The following is a 27,815-nucleotide window of genomic DNA, read 5'->3' as shown; positions in this document are numbered from 1 at the left end:
GTGTAGTGAGCGCCCTCCGTACCCTCCGACAGGAGGGGGCCCCGCAAGGAAGGGGCCCCCTAAAAGTGGCAAAAAAAATGTAAGTTATAACTAGGTAAGTGGCATTTATTGATGCTATTGCACAATCCATGTCGGTTTTACTGACAAAACTGTGAAGTCATTATGATACATCATAATGCTATTGGCTACATCAGTTGTCTGTCGGTCAGTTTCGAATTTTAGTTGGACCCATTCAAAGAATGTGTATTTGCATTCATAATGGCGGTCGGCGGATAAATGTTATTAATTTAGTTGTTTAGTTTTTTTATCGTTTCCAATGCAGAAGCGTGCATTGTGATTTCTAAGAGAATGTATAAGAGCGGAGCTAGTAAACGAAAGGCAGCAAAAGATGCCGAGAAGGAACTTGAGAAATTCCAAAGTTGTCAACGTATTTTGCGTTGCAATCCAACGTACAGGTACAGGCAAATGAAACAGACAGCGCTAGCAGCGACGAATCGTATCCAGAAGTGCTTCAAGTGAGGTCGAAGGTGAAGCCAGTTGTTCTACCAAACAAACTGTGACAGATATTCCAGCTGCTGCTGGGAAAGAAGTATCTGAATCTGAACCACTGACTGATGATCCAGGAGATTGGCCGTCTATAATATCGGACAGGCAAGTGTGTGACGTTGCACGTGGCCCACCGCAGCAGAATGAAAGTTACAAATTTCCATTTAACGAGGAAAGACAGAGGTTCACAAGCACTCATTTCTATCGAACCATGGCAAATGGCGAGAAAATAAGACGTTCATGGGTAATGTACTCAGTTCAGAAAGATGCACATTTTTTTGTTTTTTGTTGTAAATTATTTGGCACTGGCGACATACCGCTACGTCGTGGAACATCTGCTTGGAAAGCACTGTCAAAAAGACTTCAGCGGCATGAAACAGGCAAAGGTCATCAAGACTGTATGATGAAATGGTTTGACCTTCGGTCAGGCATAGTAAACCGTACATCTATTGACCAACTCGAATTGCAGACTTTTCTGAAAGAAAGAGATTTCTGGAGAAATGTTGTCAAACGCATGGTTGATGTCGTTATTTTCTTGTCCCAAAGAAACTTGGCATTTCGAGGAAGTAATGAAAAGCTCGGCGATCCTTTGAATGGCAACTTTTGGGGACTGTTTGAATTGCTTGCAAAGTATGATACTGTCCTCAGAGAACTTTTACAGAGGATTAAGAAGGCAGAGATAATGTTCAGTACCTCAGTCCACAGATCCAAAATGAGCTGATTCAACTTGTTGCCAGTAACATTCAAGAGGCCAACATAGCGCAGCTTAAAAAAGCAAAATATTATTCAGTTATTTTGGACTGTACTCCCGACGTGTCACATGAAGAACAGATGTCTGTGGTGTTACGCTTTGTTGAATGCAACGGTGAAGATGGTATCAATATTCATGAAGCGTTTGTTGGTTTTCTTAATGTTCATGATACAACTGGCAAGGGCTTATTGGAAGCGTTTCTTGAAAAGGCAAACAACTTAGGAATAGACATTGTTGACATGAGAGGCCAAGCTTATGATAACGGCGCAAATATGAGAGGAAAGAATAAAGGAGTTCAAGCCCGCATCCTAGAAATAAATGACCGTGCCTTGTATGTACCATGTGGAGCTCACACTTGGAATCTTGTGATCTCAGACTCGGCAAAGTCATCGAAATATGCCGTTGACTTTTTCGTTCCGATTAACAGAATATATGTTATTGTTGATTACAGATTGCTCTCGCCCCTCGCTCCACCGATATGGCCACCAGGTGCCCGTTATCTACCGGGTAATGAGCGTTGGAATAGGGCGGAGGTTCGATCACTGGATGCCCTGGGGGGGGTGACAAGTGGCCAAGGGCAGTGACGGGGATAACGCAAGCAATCAGTCGTAGTGTTAAAGATTAAGGATTTATTAAATGAGCCACAGATAAGGATAAGGGATAACACAATTAGTTACAGCTTGGGCTTACAATATAATACTAGGACAAATAACACAAACACTACAATTACAAATAAAAGCTGGCCCTGGTATTTTTCTAAGTCCCAATAATTATTCAGGTCGTCCCAGGGGTTAGTAAAAGTGATATTGGTGCTGTTAGTAATCATAAATGCAGCAACTAATCTTATTAAACACAAATAGCTAGGCTCAACTGGTCCCCCTTGCGTTCAAGGTTTCCTGGTCAACGGGTTTCCCCTAGCAGGAGCCTTGGGGCGGCTGGAACCAGTCTTTGCCTTTTATCTAGCAGCACAGATATACAGATATCCTTAACAGCTAATTATACTTACACATACAAACCACAAAAGTTTCATTACGGCCGGCAAGCAGTCAGGCTCTGGGAAACGCGTGAGCCAGAGAGAGCTTCAGGTTGATCAGGCCTGGATACGGTTCGACGGGAATTCGATTTCTCTCTCCTCCCGTCCCCAGGAGGGGGTCAGGAATATATAGCGAATTTTTCGTCATAATTTGTGATAAGCCAATTGCGGGGTCGCGAGTGGCTTATGCCCATACAAGGGAGGCAGTCGGGCCCCTACATCCTTGCCCAGGAAGCAACCGTCGTGAGGGGAACTTCGTCCCTTCAGGCCGGCTGACCACAAGGCTGCCTTTCCTGTTACAAGTTCTGCTTTCCGAGCAGCTACGTGATCAGTGGCAGTTTTGGGGGCTGGGGGAAAAATCCGTTGGGGGTGGAGGCCGGAGCACCTGCTGTCTGGCCCTGGGGCCCAACTTGGGGGTTCAACAGTTATCTTTTCTTCTTCACCTTCACGTTGGGATATACTTCAAGAACATATGCAAATATCTGTTAAAGGGTTATCGGACACTCGTTGGGAGTCGAGAATTGATGCTGTGAAGCCATTGCATTATCACCTTGAAGAATTGTGCAATGCTTTGTCATCTTTGCGAGAATATGCCCTCGAAAAGAAAGGTGGCAATACAGCAACAGAAGCCGGTGCACTTTTAGACCATGTTACTACGTGGCCTTTTGTTCTGACTGTGTACACATGGTACGATATACTATTTCACGTCAATAAAACCAGCAAATTAATTCAGTTACCAGATGTGTCAATTGATATGTACTGCAGGCAGAAGTTGGTGCTATAATGAAGGTTTTGGAAGACTATCAAAATACAGGATATAACTCTGGTCACAAATGCATGTGAAATAGCAGAGCATATGGGTACTGAGCAGGTGTTTCCAGAAACAAGGGTGCGACGTAAGAAGAGAATGTTTGATTATGAATGTGCTGATGATTCGAGTCGTCTTTCTGCCGAAGAAAAATTCAAATCGCAGTTCTTTCTTGTTCTCACTGATCAGGCCATATCTTCTGTTTCGTCGCGATTTGACCAACTCGTGGAGTGGTATAAGTTGTTTGGATTTCTGTACAACACTAACAGCCTGAAGCAGTGTCACAGAGAAAATGAACTGGAGAATCACAGCAAAAATTTTGACAGAAAAATGGGAGACATTGATGCCAACAAACTCATAATGGAATTGAATCGTTTTATTTATGTCATCGAGAAAGAGAGAGGACTTGTCACGGCAAACAATTTTTTAATGTACATATACAAGAACAGCCTTCAGGAGATATATCTGAATGTTTGCATTTGCATCAGAATTCTTCTGACCACACAGTTACTGTCGCTGGTGCTGAAAGGAGCTTCAGGAGAATGAAACTGATCAAGAATATCCTGCGCTCAACCATGACAGATGACAGGCTTTCTGCGCTTGCAGTTATCTCAATTGAAAACAAGATTGCCAGATCTCTGGACTATGACACATTGATTAACCAATTTGCGGAGAACAAGGCTCGAAAGAAGCGCTTTGCGTAAATATGGAATACATGTACACTGTAGGCCTATGTATACATAATATGAACCCTGTATATTGTATAAAATAAATACAGCATTCCAGTTTCTGCATTGTAAGGGGGCCCAGACATATGTTCAGAGGGGGCTATGTTCTTTGTTGCTACAGCCCTGCCGGCCCCTGCCCCTGCCCCGGGGGGCCCCGCTCGGAGGGAAGGTGAGAGAGACCCGCCCCCCCGGCACCCCTGGGCTGCAGGGGGCGGAGGCTAAAGAGGTGCACGGGGTGAGGGCAGGCGGGGAGAGCGGGGTGGGGGCAGGAGGCAGGTGCTGGGGATGCTGAGGACAGGCTGGGATGGGGGCGGAGGCGCACTGAAGGGAAGATGGGGCGATGCGGGAGGATCGGGGGGATTGTGAGGCTGATGGGAGCGAGGCTGGAATGGGGGAAGATGTGAGTGGGGGGCACTGCGAGGGAAGGGGCTGTGGGGGAGACTGGTGGGGGAGAGAGGCAAAAACCCAGCCCAACACCCCCCCACCCTGCTCCCAGTGTGTGTTATTGTCAGACACCCCCGTGCTGGCGGGCTCTGTGTCTCATGAGTTTGCGAGTCTGCCTAGGGCCCTGGTCTGATTTCTGGGCAGGATTCACATCTCAGCCCCACCAGAGTCGCTGCTGCTTTGGGCAGGCAGGGAGTGTGGATGGGCCAATGGGCTCCGCCTCTGCCTGCCTGTCCCTGGGGGCTGCTGCAGGAGTCCAGGGCAGCTCATTCTTCAGGTGATGCCACCAGAGAGCTCCTGCTGTTCCTCAGGGAGAGGAGTTTACAGGGCAGTGGGGGGAAGTCCCCCAAAGTGGCCCCTTTAGTTCGGCTTTTTTTCTAGCATTTGGCTCAGAGATGCTGTTAATGGGAGGATATGAAGAACCTGGGGGGAATCGGGGTGTGACATAGACTGAAGCCCCTTCTGTAACCTCCCCCATCGCCTCTCTCGTCCCGACAGGCTGAGGAATCACGTCCATTCTTCGGTCCAGATGGGCCAGTCTTCCAGGACGCAGGGAAGGGAAATGTCTGTGATGGAGCCAGCTTGGGTAGGAGATTTTCAGGGAGCTCCTGGGAGGGCGGGGGCAGGAAGGAGACCTGCTAATTTTCTGAGTGGCCCACTGGTGATGGAGGAGGGGAGACGAGCCATTCCCCCATTTCTCAAACAGGATACAACCCCGTTGCACAGGGCTGGGAACATTTTCCAGGCTCCCAGTGCTGGAGTGAGACCCCACTAGCCTGAGGCTGCTGTGAAATACGCAGGGAAGCTGTTGGGATTCCTGTCCCTGTCCCTGGCTCAGAGCTCTGCTTCCCGCATCAGCCAGTGGCTGGCAGGTGTATGGGAAATGAGAAGACCCTGCCCTGCTCCATGTGCTGGGGGGACAAGGAGCTCTCACCTTCTCCCACCCCCTGAAGCCTCCTGGCTGCTCTGAGCAGGGCGGGGGTGAGACTCTGCTACTCTGGCCCTCCCAGAGCTTCCATTTCTTTATCTTTCCTCCCACGTCACTAGTGGGATTGTGGCTGGAGCAGCAAGTAATGACGGGACCTTTTGGTGTTTCAGATGCCGGTGAGCTTCGAGGAGGTGGCTGTGTATTTCACCCAGGGGCAGGGGGCTCTGCTGGACCCCACTCAGAGAGCCCTCTACAGAGATGTCATGCTGGAGAACTACGAGACAGTGACCTCACTGGGTAAGGGATTCCCGTCCCCTCAGATACTGGAAGCCGTGGGGTCTGTGTGTCTCTATCTGGTCAGGTTCTTCCCATATCAGTTAGATCAGAGGTGAGTGGGTTCCATAATGCACAGCTGCCGTGTGAGAGAGAGTTGCGTCTCCCTGCCCCCTCCAGTGGGACGTGGGTGTCAAAACCCAATGGACAAGCTAAATCATCCTCACCCCTCCAGCTTTCAAAGGGGCATAATCCAGCATTGTCCTGTCTGTGCTGTTTCTCGGCTGCACACACAATCCCTGTTCACCTCCCTCGTTGGGACTAGCTCCAGCCCTGGGGAGGGCTCTGGGCTCTGCAGGTTTAGAAGGAGGCAGTGGTTTAAGTGCAGAGCCCTGTGTGAGTCAGCAAGGCCCCCAGAGCGCACAGATCCTGGGAACGCCTAATGAAAGTGTAGTAATAATTCAATTCACTTCCCTAGACAACTTCCTCTGCGCAAGGGGGCTCAGTGACCATTTTCCACTCCTCTTGGATTCCACGTTCCTCCAGCAGAGCACAGGGACAGGTTCCACTCACAGAATGTCCTTTCTGACAAATACTCCACCAATGCTCCATGCACCCTGATCTGGTCTGATTTCACCCTCTATTCAGGATTCCCCCTTCCCAAACCTGAGCTGATTGTCCAGCTGGAACAAGGGGAAGAGCCATGGGTGCCCGATCTCTGGGCCTGCAAGGAAAGAAGTGTTCCAAGATGCACCCATACAGGTGAGGAGTGTCAGAGAAACCATCTAGGGAATGAAGGAAAAAGCTGAGTATCCCCAAATATGGTGTGAGTAAACACCCTCAGTTCTTCCTCGTTTCAGCCAGGACAGGGCTGCAGTCATCAGATATAGCTCACACCATTCCAGGATTTTGCGTCCCAGCTATCCTTCCTAGTGAGTGTATGGGTGGGATGTGGAGGAGGAGTCCAATTGCTCAGTCTTTGTGTTGGGTTTTCCCTTTTTGCTATTCCTCTTTCTACCCAGCACAATGACTCCTGTCTGGATTGTGTCTCTCCCACCAGGTGCTGAGCGAGGGAGTGAGAATGAGGAGGGGAATCATCATGAGGAAGTTCCCGGGGAAGTGGAACCGCAGGGGACCTTTGTGGAAAGAGCTGAAGGGAATTTTCCCCAGTGCTTCGAAGACGAAGAATCCTGGGGAAGTTGGCACAGGTCAGAGAGGCTTCTGGGAAACTATCCGGGGAAGAAAGTGGGTGAATCTATTAATGATGGGGGAAGAGGAGTATCCAGGAGTGCAGCAGGCAAATCCCAAGGAAGAGACACCTTGGCCCTACCTTCAGTGTAGGAAAGAATTCATTGCGAGCTCACAGCTTGTGACACATCAGACAATCCATACTGGAGAGAAACTCCTTCAATGCTTGGACCATGGGGAAAGCTTCAGTAAGCTCTCAGATCGTAATAACAACGGGAGAAGTCACAGTGGAGAAAAACCCTCTCAATCCCTCGAGTGCGGGAAATGTTTCATTTCGAAGACACAAATAATTAGACATCAGGCAATCCACACAGGAGAGAGACCCCACAAGTGCTTGGAGTGTGGGAAAAGTTTCATAAGACGGTCACACCTTGTTCAACATCAGAGAATCCACATGGGAGAGAGACCCCACAAGTGCTTGGAGTGTGGGAAAAATTTCAAACAGAAGTCACAGCTCGTTTATCATCAGGCAATCCACACGGGAGAGAGACCCTACAAGTGCTTGGACTGGTGGAAAAGTTTCTTAAGCAGGTCTCACCTTGTTCAACTTCAGGCAATCGACACAGGAGAGACTCCAGAGGTGCTTGGACTGTGGGAAAAGTTTCATATGGAGGTCTGACCTCATTAAACATGGAAGAATCTACACAGGATCTAAACTTCTGTGACACGTTGCAAGAAAGGATTAAGCAACTTGCATGTAATTGATTCGCTAGGGGTAGTGGCTGAAAGATGTAGAGAATGTTTATAGCTGAAATCACCAAAATGTGTTTTGCAAGGTTAGTGTTAATTGGATCTGTTCCGCTCTCCTGCTCGGACATTTTCTGTGGGGATCCCAGAGATGGAAAGGAGCAGGTGTTACCATCTTGGCTACCAATCCCCACGGGGACTCTCTACACTCGCAATTCTCAAACTGTGGGCAGAGCCTCCCAATGGAGGGACAGGAATGTGTCAAGGGAGGTGTGACCTCTGTGTGGTCATTGTTTTTTAAAGAGCACTGGCTGTCGGCCTCAGGTGGCTGGGGCTCATGAAGAAGGAACAGGCCCATGTGGGAGGTGGGGATAAATGCTCAGGCTCTGAAACCCAGGTGGAGAAGCAGCACAGAAGTAGGTATCAGTGGGGTGATAAGTCTGCTATGAACAGCGATATTGAGGAATATCACTTTTCATGTGGCCACCGTCACTTCTGTGCTGCTGCTACTGGAGGGCTTCAGAGCCAGGCACATCGCCACCACTACATTTAGAAAATGATAAGTCTTCTCCAAAGTATGTCCTGTGAGGTATCATAGGGAAAGTCATCGCCTGCTGAATATTATTGTCCTGTTAAAATGTGTCTATCAGCACTGTCCATGGAGCTCAGAGAGTTTGCTGTATGTTTGTTACATGCTGTAAAGCTGGAAAACACCCACAGATGAGCTCCCCAGAGACAATGGCACCTGCATACCAGCTAGGTGCTAAGTGGCCAGTAATTGCTCAGCCGGCCCTTCACCAGCTGTGGAGCCAGGAACAAGAGAGTTACAATTCACCGGAAGGACGGCTGGACGCTCACTTAGGCCAGGGACTGATTGTCACCTGCCCCCCGGCTGGGGGGTGAACCTCAAAGAGGAGAGTGGTACAAAAGCACAATGGAGAATTGCCTCCATTTTCCCCTCTCCTCTCTCATCTTTCCAGAAGGCAAGAATATGAGTTGAAACGCAACAGGGGCCGTGGAGTGGGGAGGATGGACCAAGGCTGGAAGGATATCCAGCCCCTGGGTACTCAGAACTGTGAACTGTCTGCAACAGCAGGTGGGGGGCACAAACCTCCTTGCTTTACATTTTCCTTAAATTGGTAACATGTAGGATTTAAAATACATTTTATAATTTTGTAGTTTTAACTGATTCTGACCTTTTATATCTTTCTCCCTTGTAATCCCTGAAAACCCCCTTGCTCCAGTTACTAAAGTGATTTTAGTTTTTTGTCTGGACCTGTGTGTTTTCATTGAAATGTTTGAGGGATTTGACTGGAGAGAACAAGGCTGTGGCCTAATCCGGCCCCTCTGTGGGGGTGACCCACTAAAGACTGAGATTGTCCAGCGCAGTGAACAGACTGAACTGTCCAAGATGCACTTTCCCGCGGTGCAAGGCTGGGAGTTGAAAACTGGGTGATGTTGCTGTGTCGTTTGGTAAGTTCCTGAGTGTCTGGCTAGTCACACTCAGTACAGTGCAGCCAGGAGTGACTTTGAAGGCTGGTGGCTGTGTGTGAGCAGAGCCTGGAGGGGTTTGTTGTTCACACAGGGAAGCAGCAGAGTGGATTTGATTTAAATCACTAGTCAGGAAGACTCCATTTAATCATGGTTTTCTACATAAAAAGATATTCTTGTTGGTTGTTATAACCTTAGTACATATTCTTCACAATGCAGAGATAGATGTAGGTTTCATTTTTGGAAGGTACGCACTATACATTTTTAAACCGTGATTTATTTTGAAAACTGTTCAGATGAGTTTTACAGCTATATCAGACCATGAATGTTTGGTTATTTCATTTAATTTCATTAGGTTGTTTCATTGTTAGGTTATTTCATTCGTGCCATGTTGTATTAGGAGGAGAACATCACCAGACAGACATTTAAATAACAGAAAACTGATTTTCTTGATTTTTTTTTTAAAAAGTCATTGATTTTTATTTATCCTTGGATAAAACATGCCCTGGGATGGATAATTAAGCAGCTCAACAGTCCAGATTGTACCGTGGGGTATGTCTCACACCCGCTGTCTCCTGGACCCACATGGCACCATTGGGCTTTCTTCATCCTGACCCTGAAAGGGAAACTGAGCAGGGCAAAGCAGAGAAGAGGAACCAGCCAACATCCTCAACTGCTTTGGCTAAATCCTGAACTGTCCCTGATATGTGGAACTTGAAGTTCTGCCGCCAGCCTTCCCCACACACGTCTGTTTCCTTCCCAATGGTCAGGGGTGAAAGTATCTGAAAGGACTTAGCGATATGCCGGAGTCCTGAGCAGGGGGAGGTGCCTCAACCAGAATTGGTGGGGTCTTCATATCCCTGGGCCCTTTACATTGAGATTTAACGGGCCCGCGACTCTGGCTGTGATAGCAGTGGCTGAGAGCCTCAGGCTCTTTAAATCATAGCAGGAGCTGCGGCAGCGGCCAGGAGCCCCGGGGCTCGGGCAGTGATGTAAACGGCCCAGGGCTCTGCTGCAGTAATGGCAGCCAGAGCTCCTGGCCCATTAAATCGCTGCCAGAGCCCTGCTGCCAGAGCCCCAGGGTAGCAGCAGCAGCTGGGAGCCCCAGGATTTGGGCAGTGATTTAAAGGGTCCAGGACTCCATAAAACAGGAGACTGAACCTAAAGCTGGGGAGCCTGGAGTATAAAAGCGGGTTCTGTAGTGAATAAGAAAACAGGAGAGGAAAAGTGGGTACCTGCAAAACCTTAAAGAGAAGAGATCATTAACCTGTATCAGTCAATGGCCCACCGGGGAATAGAAAATACTCTCTTTTAAGGTAAAAACACTTTGGAATACGGCCTAAAGTGCAAGAAGATGTAGAAAATTTGGTTAAAAACTGCGTAAGGTGTGCAGCAGATGGGAATAGACCACCGAATTTGGGACCCTTGTGGCACCAAAGACTTGCAGGGCCATGGAGTAGAATACAGGTTGATTATATTAAGAGCCAAAGAGGGAATCAGTATTTATTAGTGGTAATAGATTCTTTTTCTGATTGGGTGGAGGCAATTTCCACCAGGAATCATTCTGTAGAGACCACCACCAAGAAGTTGTGGAAAGTCCTGTTTAGTAGCTATGGGACTCCAAAAGTAATTGGTTCAGATGATGGGGCACATTTTATAGGAAAAGTAATTATAAAAATATTAAAAGCTTTAGGAGTAAAGCAACAACTACCTATCCCCACCATCCTGAGTCGGCAGGGTCAGTAGAAAGGATGGATCAGACTATCAAGCAAGCACTTCACAAAGTGGTGTACGTTACTGGCAAAGGTTGGGACAATAAATTACCAGTGGTGTTGGCAGCCATCCGGAGCCATGATGGATTGGATACTGACTACCAGCTGTATCACATTCTCTTTGGAAGGTCTATGAGCTTGTGGAACCCTTTATTATATGGAGGAGGAGGAGGAGTCTCTGTTGTCCTGGGCCTTCATCTGCAACTCCAAGGAGACAGTCTTGGGCAGGAAGCCATGATCCAAGGGGCGCCATTTCCTCCAATTCTTACACAGTTTTAAAGCCGTCCCGCTGGTGTTATTTCCTTTCTTGCCGATTCTTTATTTTTTTCCAGAGACATGAAGAAACAGGTTTTTTATAAGCAGTTCTTTTTGACCAATTCACCCTTCAGTTTTGTATTTTGGTTGCCAAAATGCCAAACTTGCATTCATGTCGAAACAAACTCCAGCCGCACTAGGTCGCAAGACCTAATACATGTTACTTGGATATATGGGTTATATGTGTACATATCCCAACATTGCTTGCGTCTCCCAAGGGGGCTCAGTGACCCTGTGTGATGTTATTGATATAATCTGGGACCATATAGAATATAGTTTCAACCAAGGTCCTGTAGTGTCACCAAATCTTATGTAAAGGGGGGTCATATAAGGTGTCTAAAACCAGGTTATGGGTTGCTAGTTATAATTATGCTGTCTATATATATGTATCATTTTGTAGTTGAAGTTATAAGTATTGGCTCTATACTGTCTGTATTTCAAATTTGGGCTGTGCTTCTGGGAAACATGCCAGACAAGTTGGTGTTAGCTCTGTCTAGCCTGCTTGATGGCCCATTAAGAACCATCAGCTATACAACTGACCCATTGAGAAAAGGCAGATAGGCCTTGTAACTCAGCAAAGTATGCAGGGACTTGCCCATGTGACTCCAGACTCCATTTTGCTGTAATTTTCCACAATAAGGACAAAGAGGTTCTTACACCTGGAAAAAGCCTATATAAGGCTGATGCCTCATCTCCATCTTGTCTTCAATCCTGCTTCTTACCTCTGGAGGAACTTTTCTCCAAACTGAAGCTCTGAACAAAGGACTGAGGACCCATCCCAGCGGGGGTTGTACTCCAGAGACTTGATTAAAACCTGCAGTTTACTCCATCACTGCTACAAGCCTGGACTAAGAACTTTGCCATTACTGTATATAATTGATTCCATTTAACCAATTCTAGCCCTCATCTCTACTTTTTTCCTTTATGAATAAACCTTTAGATTCTAAAGGATTGGCAACAGCGTGATTTGTGGGTAAGATCTGATTTGTATATTGACCTGGGTCTGGGGCTTGATTCTTTGGGATCAAGACGACCTTTTTCTTTTATTGGGGTGTTGGTTTTCATAACTATTTATCCCCAGGACGAGTGGCACTGGTGGGGAGACTGGAACGTGTAAGGAAATTGCTTGTGTGACTTGTGGTTAGCTAGTGGGATGAAACCAAATTCCTCTTTGTCTGGCTGGTTTGGTTTGCCTTAGAGGTGGAAAAACCGCAGCCTTGGGCTGTAACTGCCCTGTTTAAGCAATTGGTCCTGAATTGGCACTCTCAGTTGGCTGCTGCTAGAACCGCTTCATCACACCCTGTTTTCATCCTCTGGAATTGAATTATCCCTCAGCTGGCTGAGGGCTCTGGCTTTACCCAGCGCCCCTCTCCCCTCCCCCCAGGAGCTCAGAGCTGCGCGGAGTCCCTCCCTGCCTGTGGCAGGGTCCCTATGAGACCAGCCAGAGCCAGGAGCAAAAGTTTGTAGCATGTGAGTAAGCAGGGCTGGGGGAGTCAGGCCCGGCAGGGGGGTTGAGCAAGGCTGGGAACAGGCTCTGGAGGCTGGGAAGAGGTGGGTTGGAGCTAAGCTTGGTAGAACCGGGCATAGGACTTTGTGGAGTGGAGGAGGAGGAACCAGGAGAGGATGGCTGGGGCGAGCCGGCCTGGGAAGGGAAATGAGCCGGGGAGGGGGTGTCTTTATATGACTCGGTGAGCTAGCAGCCATAGGCGCTGACTCCATGAGTGCTCTGGGACTGGAGAACCCATGGGGAAAAATTAGAGGGTGCTGTGCACCCACCAGCAGCCAAGCTCCCTGCCTCAGCTCACCTCACCCCCACCTTCTCCCATGAGCTCGCCGCATCTCTGCTTCTCCTCTCAGACAGCTGTTTCATGGTGTAAGAAGCTCCGGGATGGAGGGGGGAGGAGTGGGAATGTGGCGTGCTCAGGGGAGGAGGCGGGGAAGAGGTGGGGCTGGGACAGGGATTTGGGGAAGGGGTTGGAATAGGGGCAGGAAGGGGGTGGAGTTGGGGCAGGGACTTTGGGGAAGGGATTGGAACGGGGGTGGGGTAAGGAAGGGGTCCAGCACCAGCAGAAGTCTGGGCCTATGCTAGCAGGGAATGTGCTGGGGCTTCCTGGGGAGCAGGCTGGTGCCTCCAGAGGGAGCAGATGTTCCGAGCTGCCCCATTCTGCATCTGCACATCTCTTGCCTGTGCCTGCTGCTCTGCAGGCAACTCCCTGCAATCTCCTTTTCACTCTGCCTCCCTGTGCTCTGAAGTTTAAGCCCAGATGCCAAGGATCCTCTTTGGCCTTTTCTCTCCCCTTCCTTCCCCAGCAGGGATCAGCAGCAGATGTGGGCTGGGAGGAGGGAGAGGTACACACATAACCTGGCTGGGGAGGAGGGAAAGTTAAAGGAAAAGAAAGTGGCTTTTGCTTTTCTTGCTCATGGGTGGGGTGGGATAGTTCAGTAGTTTGAGCAGTCACCTGCTCAGCCCAGGGTTGTGAGTTCAATCCTTAAGGGGGTCATTTAGGGATCTGGGGCAAAATTTGTTTGGTCCTGCTTTGAGCAGGGGGTTGGACTAGATGACCTCCTGAAGTCCATTCCAACCCTGATATTCTATGATTAACAAAATGCCTCTGTCAAGAGGAAACTGAAATTAAAACAAAAGGCAGGGAATGTACCCATAGGCACCAACTTTTCCTGGTGCCAGGGGGTGCTCAAGCCCCCTGGCCCAACCTCAACTCCATCACTGCCCCCCCACCACACCCCCATTCCAACTCCTGTCCCAAAGTCCCTGCCCCAACTCCACCCCCTCCCAGCCCCTATTGGACTCCTTCCCCAAATCCATGCCTCAGCCCCCACTCTTCCCCATTCTCTCCCAGCACTTGCTGCCATGAAACAGCTGTTTTGCAGCAGCAAGACCTGGGAGCTGGGTGGAGAAGCAGAGCCACAGGATGCTCAGGGGAGGAGGCAGAGGCAGAGCAGAGGTGGAGGTGAGCTGGGGTCAGGAGGTGGGCCAGAGAGCTGCCAGTGGATGCAGAGCACCCACCAAGTTTTCCCCATGAGTGCCCCAGCCCCAGAGCACCCATGGAGTCAGTGCCTATGGTTGTACCTGGAGCAGAAAAGCAGCAATCAGGGCTGCAGAATGCAAGGGAGGGAGGGACCTCTTAGCTGGGAAAGATGGATTCACTCTTAAGAAGGCTGGAGTAGCTGAACACTTTTATTTTGGGGAAAAGGACATGGTCTGTTTTATTTTCTTGAGGATCCAAGTATCTGCAGCTCTGTCTCTCCAGCTGGAAGCATTTTGAATGAGGGAGAGTTCTAAACAGCGTAGAGTCGAGTGCAGGGTGACCAGACGTCCCGATTTCATCAGTACTGTCCCGATATTTACTCGTTTGTCCCACATCCCAACTGAACTTCGGTCAGGATGCGAATTGTCCCGATATTTTGCCCTCGCGCACCCCCTCTACCCCATCCCCGCCTCGACACCACCCCTCCCTCTCCCATTGGATCCCTCCCCAAATTCCTGCCCTTGCCCCACCCCCAGCCCTGCCCCCTCACTACCCCATTGGATCCCTCCCCAAATTCCCACCCTGGCCCCGCCTCTTCCCCAAGGACGCCACATTCCTCCTCCTCCTCACCCCTCAGCTGTATGGCAGCGCAAGTGCTAGAGGGAGGGGGGAGAAGCAGGACGCAGCAGCCAGCTCAGGGGAGATGGCGGCACAGCGGAGGGGAGCTGGTGCAGAGGGATAGGGCCGGCTTTAGGAACTGTGGAGCCCAATTCAAACAGTTTCGATGGGGCCCCAGCAGGGATGACTTTTAAAAAAGTGTAAAAAAACACGTGGGGCTTGTACTCACCAGGGGGTGCTCGAAGTCTTCGGCGGCGAGTCCTTCACTCGCTCCAGATCTTCAGCGGCACTGAAGGACCCACTGCCGAAGTGCCGCTGAAGATCCGAAGTGCCACCAGGTGAGTAACAATTAAAAAGGCGCCTCTAGCAAGGGAAGGGATTCTCACTGGGCGCGGGGCCCTCTTAGGCGCGGGGCCCAATTCGGGGGAATTAGTGGAATAGACCTAACGCCAGCCCTGCAGAGGGGTGGCGGGTGAAGCTGCCGGTGGGTGCTATGCTCCAGTGGCACTTTTGCTTCTGTTTTTGTTTTTTCCTCTGCCGCCAGCTCTTGCTTTTTTGGTTTTTTGGTTTTTTTGCTCCACCAGCACCCTCCTACCCCGCCCACATCCTGATATTTCATGTCTCTCATCTGGTCACCCTAGTCAGGTGGGATTTTAAAGGACCCTTCCAGAATGCAGCACATGCTTCCTCACCTATGGGCAAGACCTTCAAAAACTGCCTCAAATCATCCTAACCAAGAGCCACTCTTCAAATGAGGCTTGGCCGGCACTGTTGAAACCGTGTGCTGAGTTACCCAGTACAGTCCCACAGAGCCGCGTGTGGCAACCAGGTATGGGATTGTCTACGCTGCCACATTGCTGAGAAAGCTCTTGTCTTTCCCAGGTACTTTAAAAAACTCCCCTCCCCCATCCGAGAGACAAAAGTTTTGCCGCAGCAAGTGGCAGTGTGAACACAGTTTTGTCAGCAGCGCGAACGCCGCTTGTGGGGCTGGAAGTATTTTGCCGACAAAGAGCATCTACACACGCCGGCTTTTAGCGACGAGGCTGTATGGACACAGCCTGGTCCCTAAAACACGCCGTGGTGTAGACAAGCCCTGTGTGAATCAGGGCAGAAAGAAAACACTGGTGCCTGAAGAGAATTCCTGTTCTTACTACATGGCGCACCCCAAGCACTGCTGGGCTGTTCAGGCCTAGAGGGAAATGTTCCATTTTAAGGAGAATGAAAGGCCATTTGGGAGGTGATGGCCCAGAGCCCTGGCCGGGGAAGGGCCCGGTGAGGGCTGGACTCAGCCATTGGTATCAGCTATTTTGGGTCCTGGCTGACATGCCAGCCACCATGTAAAATGTTTCCCTGTGGCCTTTTGACATGCACACAGAGGTATGTCACTGCCAAGTCCCTCTCCTAGGAGGGGAGGGGGAAGTCTGCAGGGTGATCGCCCACCTCCATGCAGCCAGGGGCCAATGCTTGCCACTACCAGTCTGGAGCCTCCACATGTATGTACTGACCAGGGCCCAGGGGGCCATCCACAAAGTAGGCAGCTATGTAGGACACCAGGAAGTTTGGGGCACCAAAGCCGCTGCCCTTGCTTTGCCCCACCCCGCCTCTTCCTGCCCCAGCCCTGCCCTCACTTCACCCCTTCCCCAAAGCCCCTGCCCTTGCTTTGCCCCACCCTGCCTCTTCCTGCCCCTGCTCCACCCCAGCCGTGCCCCTGAGGACTCTGCAGCAGCGCCTGGGCTACACTCACCGGTGGTAAGAAGGACAGAGACCTGGCCCTAGCCATCCCCCCCCGTGAGTGCTGAGGAGTGGTTCCTCCCAGTCTCCCAAGCCAAACCCCTGTGGAGGCCTGGGGCTTACCCCCCTCCATGGAGGTCTGCCCCCCTACAGGGGGGTTGCGTAGGGGCCCATAATAGCTAGGGACAGCCCTGGTATTGACAAATGAAATGGACAAAATTTTAAAATATTGTGTACAGAATTTTTAATTTTTTGGTGTTGAAAGCCCTCAGGAATATGGTATGGAGAGTTGGGGGGTGAGTGGCTGTGACGGGGTGCTGGACAGTGTGGGGAGTCTGTGGGTGGGAGGCTGTCATAAACAGATAGCTAAGGGTTAATGTCTCTTTCACCTGAAGCACCTGACCAGAGGACCAATCAGGAAACCGGATTTTTTCAACTTTGGGTGGAGGGAATTGTGTGTCTGAGTCTTTTGTCGCCTGCCTGCTTTCTCTGAGCTTTGGAGAAGTAGTTCTACTTTCTAATCTTCTGTTTCTAAGTGTAAGGACAAAAAGATCAGATAGTAAGTTCTATGGTTTCTTTTCTTTGGTATTTGCATGAATATAAGTGCTGGAGTGCTTTGATTTGTATTCTTTTTGAATAAGGCTGTTTATTCAATATTCTTTTAAGCAATTGACCCTGTGTTGTATCATCTTAATACAGAGAGAACATTTGTATGTAATTTTCTTTCTTTTTATATAAAGCTTTCTTTTAAGACCTGTTGAAGTTTTCTTTACTTCAGGGAAATTGAGTCTGTACTCACCAGGGAATTGGTGGGAGGAAGGAATCGGGAGATCTGTGTGTTGGATTGCTAGCCTGATTTTGCATTCCCTCTGGGGGAATAAGAAAGTACTTTTTGTTTCCAGGATTGGGAACAGAGAGGGAGATTCACTCTGTTTGGATTCACAGAGCTTGTGTCTGTGTATCTCTCCAGGAGCACCTGGAGGGGGGAAGGGAAAAAGGATTATTTCCCTTTGTTGTGAGACTCAAGGGATTTGGGTCTTGGGGTCCCCAGGGAAGGTTTTTCAGGGGGACCAGAGTGCCCCAAAACACTCTAATTTTTTGGGTGGTGGCAGCAGGTACCAGGTCCAAGCAGGTAACTAAGCTTGGAGGATTTCATGCTAACCCCCATATTTTGGACGCTAAGGTCCAAATCTGGGACTAAGGTTATGACATGGTGTAGCAGTGGTGGGAGATAGACAGAATCCAGAAGCCAGTAGAAATATTATATTTTTCTTTTCTCTGCTAAGGGCTTTTTAGCAGAGAGAAACAGTTGGTTTTAAAAGGGAACCAGAGAGAATTTTTTTTCTGCTCTCTCTGGCAGTTTGTGGCTTGCATGTTAAGCGAGAAGCCATTAAGAGACTGTTGAGGGTCTTTTGTCATGCAATAGCCCTCCCATTAGGAGGCAAGTACCAGCACTTATAGGCATGCAAATAAAGTGGTTTTTCTGGTTTCCCTTCATTGAACATTAGCTAGAGAGAGAAAGGGAAAAAAGCACTGTTGCTAGGCAGACTCCAGGAGGCAAGAGAACCTGCAGTTCAGAAGATAAACACCGGAGGGCACCCCAACACAAGAAAACAGGAACCATGACTTCGAAGGCAAAAATTGAGGCCGAAGAACAAATCAAAGAAGCTGAACACAGGCGAGAGATGAAAAAACACAAACAGGAACTGGAAATAAAACAAAAAGAGATGGAGATGAAAGAAAAGGAAGAAAGCATGAAACTGGCAGCCTTCCAAAGAGAACAGGCAGCCCAAGAGGCAGCACACAAAAGAAAACTAGAAGAAGAAGAGGTGGCCTACCGAAGGAAACAAGCAGAAGAAGAGTTGGCCCACAGAAGGAAGCAAGAAGAAGAAGAGGCGGCCCACCGCTGAGACATGGAAAAACACCAAAAAGAAATGGAAAAACAACAAAAAGAAATGGAAAAACAACATGAAGAGAAGGAAAAACAGAGAAAACATGAACTGGACTTGGCAAAAGCTGGGCTGCATGTGCCAGCCAACCCTAACAACCCGGCGCCAAATATTGCTCCACAGCACAGGAAATTTCCCACCTACAAGGCAGGTGATGACACCGAGGCCTTCTTGGAAAAATTTTGAAAGAGCCTGTCTTGGGTACAACATCCCCGAAGACCAGTACATGGTAGAATTGAGGTCACAGCTCAGTGGACCTTTAGCAGAGGTGGCAGCTGAAATGCCTAAGCTGCAAATGAATGACTATAAACTTTTTCAAACCAAGGCCAGATACCGAATGGGGATAACCCCAGATCATGCCCGTCGGCGCTTCAGAACCCAAAAGTGGAAACCCGAGGTGTCATTTCCCAAACAGGGTCGAGGAACCATAAACCCCCTACAGGCCAAGGTGGATGCTATCCAAAAGTGGCCTGTCCCACGGTCCAAGAAGCAGGTCCAATCCTTCTTAGGCTTGGCCGGATACTACAGGCGATTTGTACCCCACTACAGCCAAATCGCTGCCCCACTGACCGACCTGACCAAAAAGACCCAGCCAAATGCCTTTACCCAACTTAAGGCAACGCTCATGTCTGACCCTGTGCTCAGGGCCCCGGATTTTGACAAGCCATTCCTAGTAACCACAGATGCATCTGAGCGTGGTATAGGAGCAGTGCTCATGCAGGAAGCAACAGATCACAACTTCCATCCTGTCGTGTTTCTCAGCAAGAAACTGTCTGAAAGGGAAAGTCACTGGTCAGTCAGTGAAAAGGAATGCTATGCCATTGTGTACGCCCTGCAAAAGCTACGCCCATATGTTTGGGGACGGCGGTTCCAACTACAAACTGACCATGCTGCACTAAAGTGGCTTCATACTGCCAAGGGGAACAACAAAAAACTTCTTCGTTGCAGTTTAGCTCTCCAACATTTTGTTTCAGCACATCACAGGAGCTTCTAACAAAGTAGCTGATGCACTCTCCCGTGACAGTTTCCCAGAATTCAGTAGTTAAAAAGTTTTCTTAAAATGTATAAGTCTGTTAGTTATATACTTAGTAGTATATGTAAAGGTGCATGTGTTGTATTAATCTGTTTATTTTCAAGTTCTAGAAGGAAATCGCCGCCAGTGAGCTTCCCCACTGTCTGCAATTTGGGGGGCGTGTCATAAACAGATAGCTAAGGGTTAATGTCTCTTTCACCTGAAGCACCTGACCAGAGGACCAATCAGGAAACCGGATTTTTTCAACTTTGGGTGGAGGGAATTGTGTGTCTGAGTCTTTTGTCGCCTGCCTGCTTTCTCTGAGCTTTGGAGAAGTAGTTCTACTTTCTAATCTTCTGTTTCTAAGTGTAAGGACAAAAGATCAGATAGTAAGTTCTATGGTTTCTTTTCTTTGGTATTTGCATGAATATAAGTGCTGGAGTGCTTTGATTTGTATTCTTTTGAATAAGGCTGTTTATTCAATATTCTTTTAAGCAATTGACCCTGTGTTGTATCATCTTAATACAGAGAGAACATTTGTATGTAATTTTCTTTCTTTTTATATAAAGCTTTCTTTTAAGACCTGTTGAAGTTTTTCTTTACTTCAGGGAAATTGAGTCTGTACTCACCAGGGAATTGGTGGGAGGAAGGAATCGGGGAGATCTGTGTGTTGGATTGCTAGCCTGATTTTGCATTCCCTCTGGGGGAATAAGAAAGTACTTTTTGTTTCCAGGATTGGGAACAGAGAGGGAGATTCACTCTGTTTGGATTCACAGAGCTTGTGTCTGTGTATCTCTCCAGGAGCACCTGGAGGGGGGAAGGGAAAAAGGATTATTTCCCTTTGTTGTGAGACTCAAGGGATTTGGGTCTTGGGGTCCCCAGGGAAGGTTTTTCAGGGGGACCAGAGTGCCCCAAAACACTCTAATTTTTTGGGTGGTGGCAGCAGGTACCAGGTCCAAGCAGGTAACTAAGCTTGGAGGATTTCATGCTAACCCCCATATTTTGGACGCTAAGGTCCAAATCTGGGACTAAGGTTATGACAGAGGCCACTTGGCATGGGGTTGCTGGGCATAAGAGTGTGGGGGGACCTGGGCAAGACAGCGGTGTGGCAGGCACACGGGCAGAGCAGGGCTGGGGTTGGGGGCACAGGTGGCAGGGAAGTGCAGGGGTTAAGTTGAAAGTGGCACTCTGGAGAGGTTGGGGTGAAGGTGAAAAAATGTAGGGGTTAGGGACACAGTGTAGGAGTTAGGGTGCAGAAGGGGCAAGGATTAGTGGCAAAGGGGGTGCAGAATGGATACCCTGCATGGGCCAAGGGAATAGGCCCTGAGGCTGGCCCTGCACCCTGGTGGATATGAGGGTGGGTTTCTGCTGTCACCCTTCCCCTCATCCATCATTTTTCTTTCCCCCCGCCCTCTTTACTTCCTCTCTTTCTGCTTTTGCTTCTCTCTCCCACGAGTCTGGCTCAGCCAGCCCAGCCACCTACAACTTTTCCACCAATGCTGGTAGGGTGACCAGATGTCCCAATTGTATAGGGACAGTCCCGCTATGTGGGGCTTTGTCTTATAAAGGTGCCTATTACCCCCCATCCCCGGCCTGTCCTGATTTTTCACAATTGGTGTCTGGTCACCCAGTGCTGGTAACATGGGCCCAAGGCTGAGCACAGGATCCTATTGACCGCTAGGACCCAGGGGCAGCCGGGAGGCGGCTGTGGGGCAGCGAGCGCTGGGCTCCGGCCCGGCAGCAGGAAGTGACTCGCAGCCGCTGCGGTGACTCTGGCTCCCAGGCTCCTGGCGAGATCCCCGAGCCCCGGCGGCTGGTGCTGGGAGCCCGGAGCCCTGGCTGCAGCCGGGAGAGGGGAATCTCCAGCAGGGCCCTTCCCGCTGCTCCCCAGGAGCCTCTCCCAGGGCAGAGCCCCCAGCCCGGCCCGGCCCCTGCCCCGGGGGCCCCGCTCGGAGGGAAGGTGAGAGAGACCCGCCCCCCCGTCATTCCCGGGCTGCAGGGGCCGGAGGCTAAAGAGGTGCAGGGGGTGAGGGCAGGCGGGGGGAGCGGCGTGGGGGCAGGAGGCGGGTGCTGGGGATGCGGGGGACAGGCTGGGTTGGGGGCAGGGGCGCACTGAAGGGAAGATGGGACGATGCAGGGGGATCGGTGGGATTATGGGGCTGAGGGGAGCGAGGCTGGAATGGGGGAAGATGTGAGTGGGGGGCACTGCGAGGGAAGGGGGTGTATGGGGAGGCGGGAGTGGAACAGAGGCAAAAATCCAGCCCCACAGACCCCCACCCTGCTCCCAGCGTATTCTTATTGTCAGACACCCCCATGCTGGCGGGGTCTGTGTCTCACGAGTTTTGGGTTCTGCCCAGGGCCCTGGTCTGATTTCTGGGCAGGATTCACATCTCACCCCACCAGAGTCGCTGCTGCTTTGGGCTGGCAGGGAGTGTGGATGGGCCAATGGGCTCCGCCCCTGCCTGCCTGTCCCTGGGGGCTGCTGCAGGAGTCCAGGGCAGCTCAATCTTCAGGTGATGCCACCGGAGGGCTCCTGCTGTTCCTCAGGGAGAGGAATTTACAGGGCAGTGGGGGGAAATCCCCCAAAGTGGCCCCTTTAGTTCTGCTTTTTTTCTAGCATTTGGATCAGCGATGCTCTTACTGGGAGGGTCTGAAGAGTCTGGGGAGAATCGGGGTGTGACATGGACTGAAGCCCCTTCTGTAACCTCCCGCATCGCCCCTCTCATCCCGACAGGCTGAGGAATCACGTCCATCTTTCAGTCCAGATGGGCCCATCTTCCAGGACGCAGGGAAGGGAAATGTCTGTGATGGAGCCTGCTGCGGTAGGGGATTTTCAGGGAGGTCTTGAGGGGGTGGGGGCAGGAAGGAGACCTGGTGTGAGAAACCTGCTGATTTTCTGAGTGGGCCCATTGGTGATGGGGGAGGGGAGACGAGACATTCCCCCATTTCTCAGACAGGATACAACCCCCTTGCACAGGGCTGGGAACATTTTCCAGGCTCCCGGTGCTGGAGTGAGACCCCACTGGCCTGAGGCTGCTGTGACATATGCAGGGAAGCTCTTGGGATTCCTGTTCCTGTCTCTGGCTCAGAGCTCTGCTTCCCGTATCAGCCTGTGTCTGGCAGGTGTGTGGGAAATGAGAAAACCTTGCCCTGCTCCGTGTGCTGGGGAGACAAGGAGCTCTCACCTTCTCCCACCCTCTGAAGCCTCCTGGCTGCTCTGAGCAGGGTGGGGGTGAGACTCTGCTACTCTGGCCCTCCCAGAGCTTCCATTTCTTTATCCTTCCTCCCCTGTGACTAGCAGGATTGTGGTTGGGGCAGCAGGTGCTGAGTGGGGGACTCTTGTTGTTTCAGATGCCGGTGACCTTCAAGGAGGTGGCTGTGTATTTCACCCAGGGGCAGGGGGCTCTGCTGGACCCCGCTCAGAGAGCCCTCTACAGGGATGTCATGCTGGAGAACTATGAGACGGTGACCTCGCTGGGTAAGGGATTCCCGTGTCCTCAGATACTAGAAGCCGTGGGGTCTGTGTGTCTCTATCTGTTCCTGTTCTTCCCATGTCAGTTAGATCAGAAGTGAGTGGGTTCCATAATGCACAACTGCCATGTGAGGGAGAGTTGCGTCTCCCTGCCCCCTCCAGTGGGACGTGGGTGTCAAAACCCAATGGATAAGCTAAATCATCCTCACTCCTCAAGCTTTCAAAGGGGCATAATCCAGCATTGTCCTGTCTGTGTTGTTTCTCGGCTGCACACACAGTCCCTGTTCACCTCCCTCGTTGGGACTAGCTCCAGCCCTGGGGAGGGCTCTGGTCTCTGCAGGTTTAGAAAGAGGCAGGAGTTTAAGTCCAGAGTCGTGTGTGAGTCAGCAAGGCCCCTAGAGCGCACAGATCCTGGGAACGCCTAGTGAGTGTGTAGTAATAATTCAACTCACCTCCCCAGACAACTTCCTCTGCACAAGGAGGCTCAGTGACCATTTTACACTCCTCCTGGATTCCACGTTCCTCCAGCAGAGCACAGGGTCAGGTTCCACTCACAGAATGTCCTTTCTGACAAATACTCCATGCACCCTGATCTGGTCTTATTTCACCCTCTGCACAGGATTCCCCCTTCCCAAACCTGAGCTGATTGTCCGCCTGGAACAAGGGGAAGAGCCTTGGTTGCCCGATCTCCAGGCCTGCAAGGAACGAAGGCTTCCGAGATGCACCCATACAGGTGAGGACTGACACAGAAACCATCTGGGAGATGAAGGAAAAAGCTGAGCATCCCCAAATATGGTGTGAGTAAGCACCCTCAGTTCTTCCTCGTTTCAGCCAGGACAGGGCTGCAGTCATCAGATATAGCTCACACCATTCCACCCAGCCTCTTATCTGCAGGAGTTTGCTTCCCAGCTTTCCTTCCCTGTGAGTGTTTGGGTGGGATGTGGAGGAGGAGTCCAATTGCTCAGTCTCTGTGTTGGGTTTTCCCTCGATGCTATTCCGTTTTCTCCCCAGCACAATGACTCCTGTCGGGATTGTGTCTCTCCCAGCAGATGCTGAGCGAGGGAGTGACAGTGAGAAGGGGAATCATCATGAAGACATTCCCTGGGAAGTGGAACTTCTGGAGACCTTTGTGGAAAGAACTGAAGGGAATTTTTCCCAGTGCTTCGAACACGAAGAATCCTGGGGATGTTGGCACAGGTCAGAGAGTCTGCTGGGAAACCACCCAGGGAAGAAAGTGAATGAATCTACAAATGATGGGGGAGGAGAGGAGGATCCCGGAGCGCAGCAGACAAATCCCAAGGAAGAGACACCCTGGCACTACCTTCAGTGTGGGAAAGGATTCGCTGTGAGATCACAGCTTGTGACACAGACAATCCGTACTGGAGAGAAACCCCTTCAATGCTTGGACCATGGGGAAAACTTCAATAAGCTCTCAGACCTTAATAGCCACAGGAGAAGCCAGAGTGGAGAAAAACCCTCTAAATCCCTCGAGTACGGGAAATGTTATATTTCGGAGACACAAATAATTAGACATCAGTTAAGCCACACAGGGGAGAGACCCCATAAGTGCTTGGAGTGTGGGAAAAGTTTCATAAGAAGGTCACATCTTGTTCTACATCAGGCAATCCACACAGGAGAGAGACCCCACAAGTGCTTGAAGTGTGGGAAAAGTTTCACAGAGAGGTCAAACCTTATTAAACATCAGGCAGTCCACACAGGAGTGAGACCCTACAAGTGCTTGGACTGTGGGAAAAGTTTCACAAGAAAGTCAAACCTTGTTAAACATCAGGTAATCCACACAGGGGAGAGACCCCACAAGTGCTTGGACTGTGGGAAAAGTTTCATAAGAAAGTCAACCCTTGTTGAACATCAGGCATTACACACAGGAGTGAGACCCCACAGGTGCTTGGATTGTGGGAAAAGTTTCATACAGAGGTCACACCTAGTTCGTCATCAGGCACTACACACAGGAGAAAGACCCCACAAGTGCTTGGAGTGTGGGAAAAGTTTCATACGAAGGTCAGACCTTGTTTATCATCAGGCAATCCACACAGGACAGAGACCCCACAAGTGCTTGGACTGTGGGAAAAGTTTCATGCGAAGGTCACACCTAGTTCGTCATCAGGCATTACACACAGGAATGAGACCCCTGAAGTGCTTGGACTTAGGGGAAAGTTTCATACAAAAATCAAAGCTTGTTCAACATCAGGTACTCCACACAGGAGGGAGACCCCACAAGTCCTTGAACTGTGGGAAATTTTTCACAGAGAGGTCAAACCTTGTTAAACATCCGGCAATCCACACAGGAGAAAGGCCCCAGAAGTGCTTGGTCTGTGGGAAAGGTTATGTACAAAAGTCAGACCTTGTTAAACACCAGGCAATCCACACAGGAGAGAGACCCCACAAGTGCTTGGTCTGTGGGAAAAATTTCATAAGAAGGTCACAGCTTGTTAAACACCAGGCAATCCACACAGGGGAGAGACCCCACAAGTGCTTGGACTGTGGGAAATGTTTCACAGAGAGGTCAAACCTTGTTAAACATCAGGCAATCCACACAGGAGAGAGACCCCACAAGTGCTTGTACTGTGGGAAAGGTTACATACAAAGGTCAGACCTTGATAAACATCAGGCAATCCACACAGGAGAGAGACCCCACAAGTGCTTGGACTGTGGGAAAAGTTTCATAAGCAGGTCACATCTTGTTCAACATCATAGAATCCACACAGGAGAGAGACCCCACAAGTGCTTGGACTGTGGGAAATATTTCACAGAGAGGTCTAACCTTGTTAAACATCAGGCAATCCACACAGGAGAGAGACCCCACAGGTGCTTGCACTGTGGGAAAAGTTACATACAAAGGTCACACCTTGTTGAACATCAGGCAAACCACAGAGGAGAGACTCCAGAGGTGCTTGGACTGCGGGAAAAGTTTCATACTGAGGTCTGACCTCATTAAACATGGAAGAATCCACACAGGATCTAAACTTCTGTGACACATGGCAAGAAAGGATTTAGCAACTTGCATGTAATTGATTCGCTGGGTGTAGGGGCTGAAAGATGGAGAGAATGTTTATAGTTGAAATCACCAAAATGTGTTTTGCAAGGTTAGTGTTAGTTGGATCTGTTCCGCTGTCCTGCTCGAATATTTTCTGTGGGGATCCCGGAGATGGAAAGGAGCAGGTATTACCATCTTGGTTACCAATACCCATGGTGACTCTCTACACTAGTAATTCTTAAACTGTGGGCAGAGCCTCCCAATGGAGGGACAGGAATGTGTTAAGGGAGACGTGACGTCTGTGTGGTGTTTGTTTGTTTTTTAAAGAGCACTGGCTGTGAGCCCCAGGTGGTTGGGGCTCGTGAAGAAGAAACAGGCCCGCCTGAGAGGTGGGGATTAAATGCTCAAGCTCTCAAACCCAGGTGGAGAAGCAGCACAGAAATAGGGGTGTCACTGGGGGGATAAGTCTTCTGTGAACAGCAAAATTGAGGAATATCACTTTTCACGTGGCCATCCGCACTTCTGTGCTGCTGTTGGAGGACTTCAGAGCTGGGCACATCGCCAGCATCACGTTTACAAAATGATAAATCTTCTCCAAAGTACGTCCTGTGAGGTATCATAGGAAAAGTCGTCTTCTGCTGAATATTATTGTCCCATTGAAATGTGTCTATCAGCACTGTCCATGGAGCTTGGAGTGTTTGCTGTATGTCTGTTACATGCGGTAAAGCTGGAAAATGGCCACAGATGAGCTCCCCAGAGACCATGGCACCTGCACACCAGCTAGGTGCTAAGTGGCCAGTAATTGCTCAGCCGGCCCTTCAGCAGCTGTGGAGCTGGGAACAAGAGAGTTACAATTCACCGGAAGGACGGCTGGACGCTCACTTAGACCACAGACTAATTGTCGCCTGCCCTCCGGCTGGGGGGTGAACCTCAAAGAGGAGAGTGGTACAAAAGCACAATGGAGAATTGCCTCCATTTTCCACTCTCCTCTCTCATCTTTACAGAAGGCAACAAGATGGCTTGAAAGGCAACAGGGGCCTTGGACTGGGGAGGACGGACCAAGGCTGGAAGGAAATCCAGCCTGGGTACTCAGAACCGTGAACTGCCTGCAAAAACAGGTGGGGTGCAATCACCGCCTTGCTTCACATTTTCCTTAAATTGGTAAAATTTAAGATTTAAAATGCATTTTATATTTTTATAGTTGGAACCGGTTGTGACCTTTCACATCTTTCTCCCTAGTAATCCCTGAAAACCCCCTTGCTCCAGTTACTAAAGTGATTTTAGTGTTTTGTCTGGACCTGTGTGTTTTCACTGAAGGGTTTGGGGGATTTAACTGGAGAGAACAAGGCTGTGCCCTAATCCGGCCCCTCTGTGCGGGTGTCCCACTAATGACTGAGTTTGTCCAGCCCAGTGACCAGACTGAGCTGTCCAAGATGCACTTTCCTGCAGGGCAAGGCTGGGAGTTGAAAACTGGCTGATGTTGCTGTGTCGTTTGGTAAGTTCCTGAGTATCTGGCTAGTTGCACTCGGTACAGTGCAGCCAGGAGTGACTTTGAAGGCTGGTGGCTGTGTGTGAGCAGAGCGTGGAGGGGCTTGTTGACACAAAGAAGCAGCAGGGTGGATTTGATTTAAATCACTACTCAGGAAGACTCCTTTTAATCATGATTTTCTACATAAAAATATATTCTCGTTGGTTTTTATAACCTTTATACATATTCTTCACAACGCAGAGATAGATGTAGGATTAATTTTTGGAAGGTACACACTATACATTTTTAAACAGTGATTTATTTTGAAAACTTCTCAGATGAGTTTTCCAGCTATATCAGACAAGGAATGTTTGGTTATTTCATTTCATTTAATTTCATTTGGTTGTTTCATTGTTCGGTTATTTCATTCATGCCATCCTGTGTTAGGAGGAGAACATCACCAGACAGACATTTAAATAACAGAAATCTGATTTTCTTGATTATTTTTTTTAAAGTCATTGATTTTTATTCACCCTGGGATAAAACATGCCGTGGGATG

At 49.7% G+C, this 27,815-nt stretch overlaps 2 protein-coding genes across 2 annotated transcripts in view; both read left to right on the top strand.

The window, feature by feature from the left end:
• Positions 1-4,308: 4,308 nt before the first annotated feature.
• Positions 4,309-27,649, top strand: LOC127033321 (zinc finger protein 565-like). Its single transcript, XM_050921320.1, has 7 exons — positions 4,309-4,587; positions 22,056-22,173; positions 22,673-22,799; positions 23,413-23,526; positions 23,840-24,443; positions 24,696-24,812; positions 25,735-27,649. The coding sequence occupies exons 1-7, from the start codon at positions 4,409-4,411 to the stop codon at positions 25,784-25,786; spliced, it is 1,311 nt and encodes a 436-aa protein (XP_050777277.1). The 5' UTR covers positions 4,309-4,408; the 3' UTR covers positions 25,787-27,649.
• Positions 21,026-27,815, top strand: part of LOC127033282 (zinc finger protein 436-like) — a 49,209-nt gene continuing 42,419 nt past the window's right edge. Inside the window, exon 1 of the mRNA XM_050921221.1 lies at positions 21,026-21,281. The gene's annotated coding sequence lies outside the window, so the exon portion shown is untranslated. The remainder of the gene's footprint in view (positions 21,282-27,815) is intronic.

This window comes from Gopherus flavomarginatus, chromosome 12 (genome assembly GCF_025201925.1).
Source record: "Gopherus flavomarginatus isolate rGopFla2 chromosome 12, rGopFla2.mat.asm, whole genome shotgun sequence".
Taxonomy (NCBI): Eukaryota; Metazoa; Chordata; order Testudines; family Testudinidae; genus Gopherus; species Gopherus flavomarginatus.
The sequence above is the reverse complement of the archived record's forward strand: the minus strand, read 5'-3'. Positions and strand labels throughout refer to the sequence as shown.

Bases quoted from the DNA above. Each gene is read 5' to 3' on its own strand.
- LOC127033321 (XM_050921320.1), top strand. From the start codon at position 4,409: ATGAGTTTGCGAGTCTGCCTAGGGCCCTGGTCTGATTTCTGGGCAGGA. The intron at 4,588-22,055 runs GTGATGCCACCA...TCATCCCGACAG, and splicing joins CAGGGCAGCTCATTCTTCAG to GCTGAGGAATCACGTCCATC. The intron at 22,174-22,672 runs GTGGGGGCAGGA...TTGTTGTTTCAG, and splicing joins TTCAGGGAGGTCTTGAGGGG to ATGCCGGTGACCTTCAAGGA.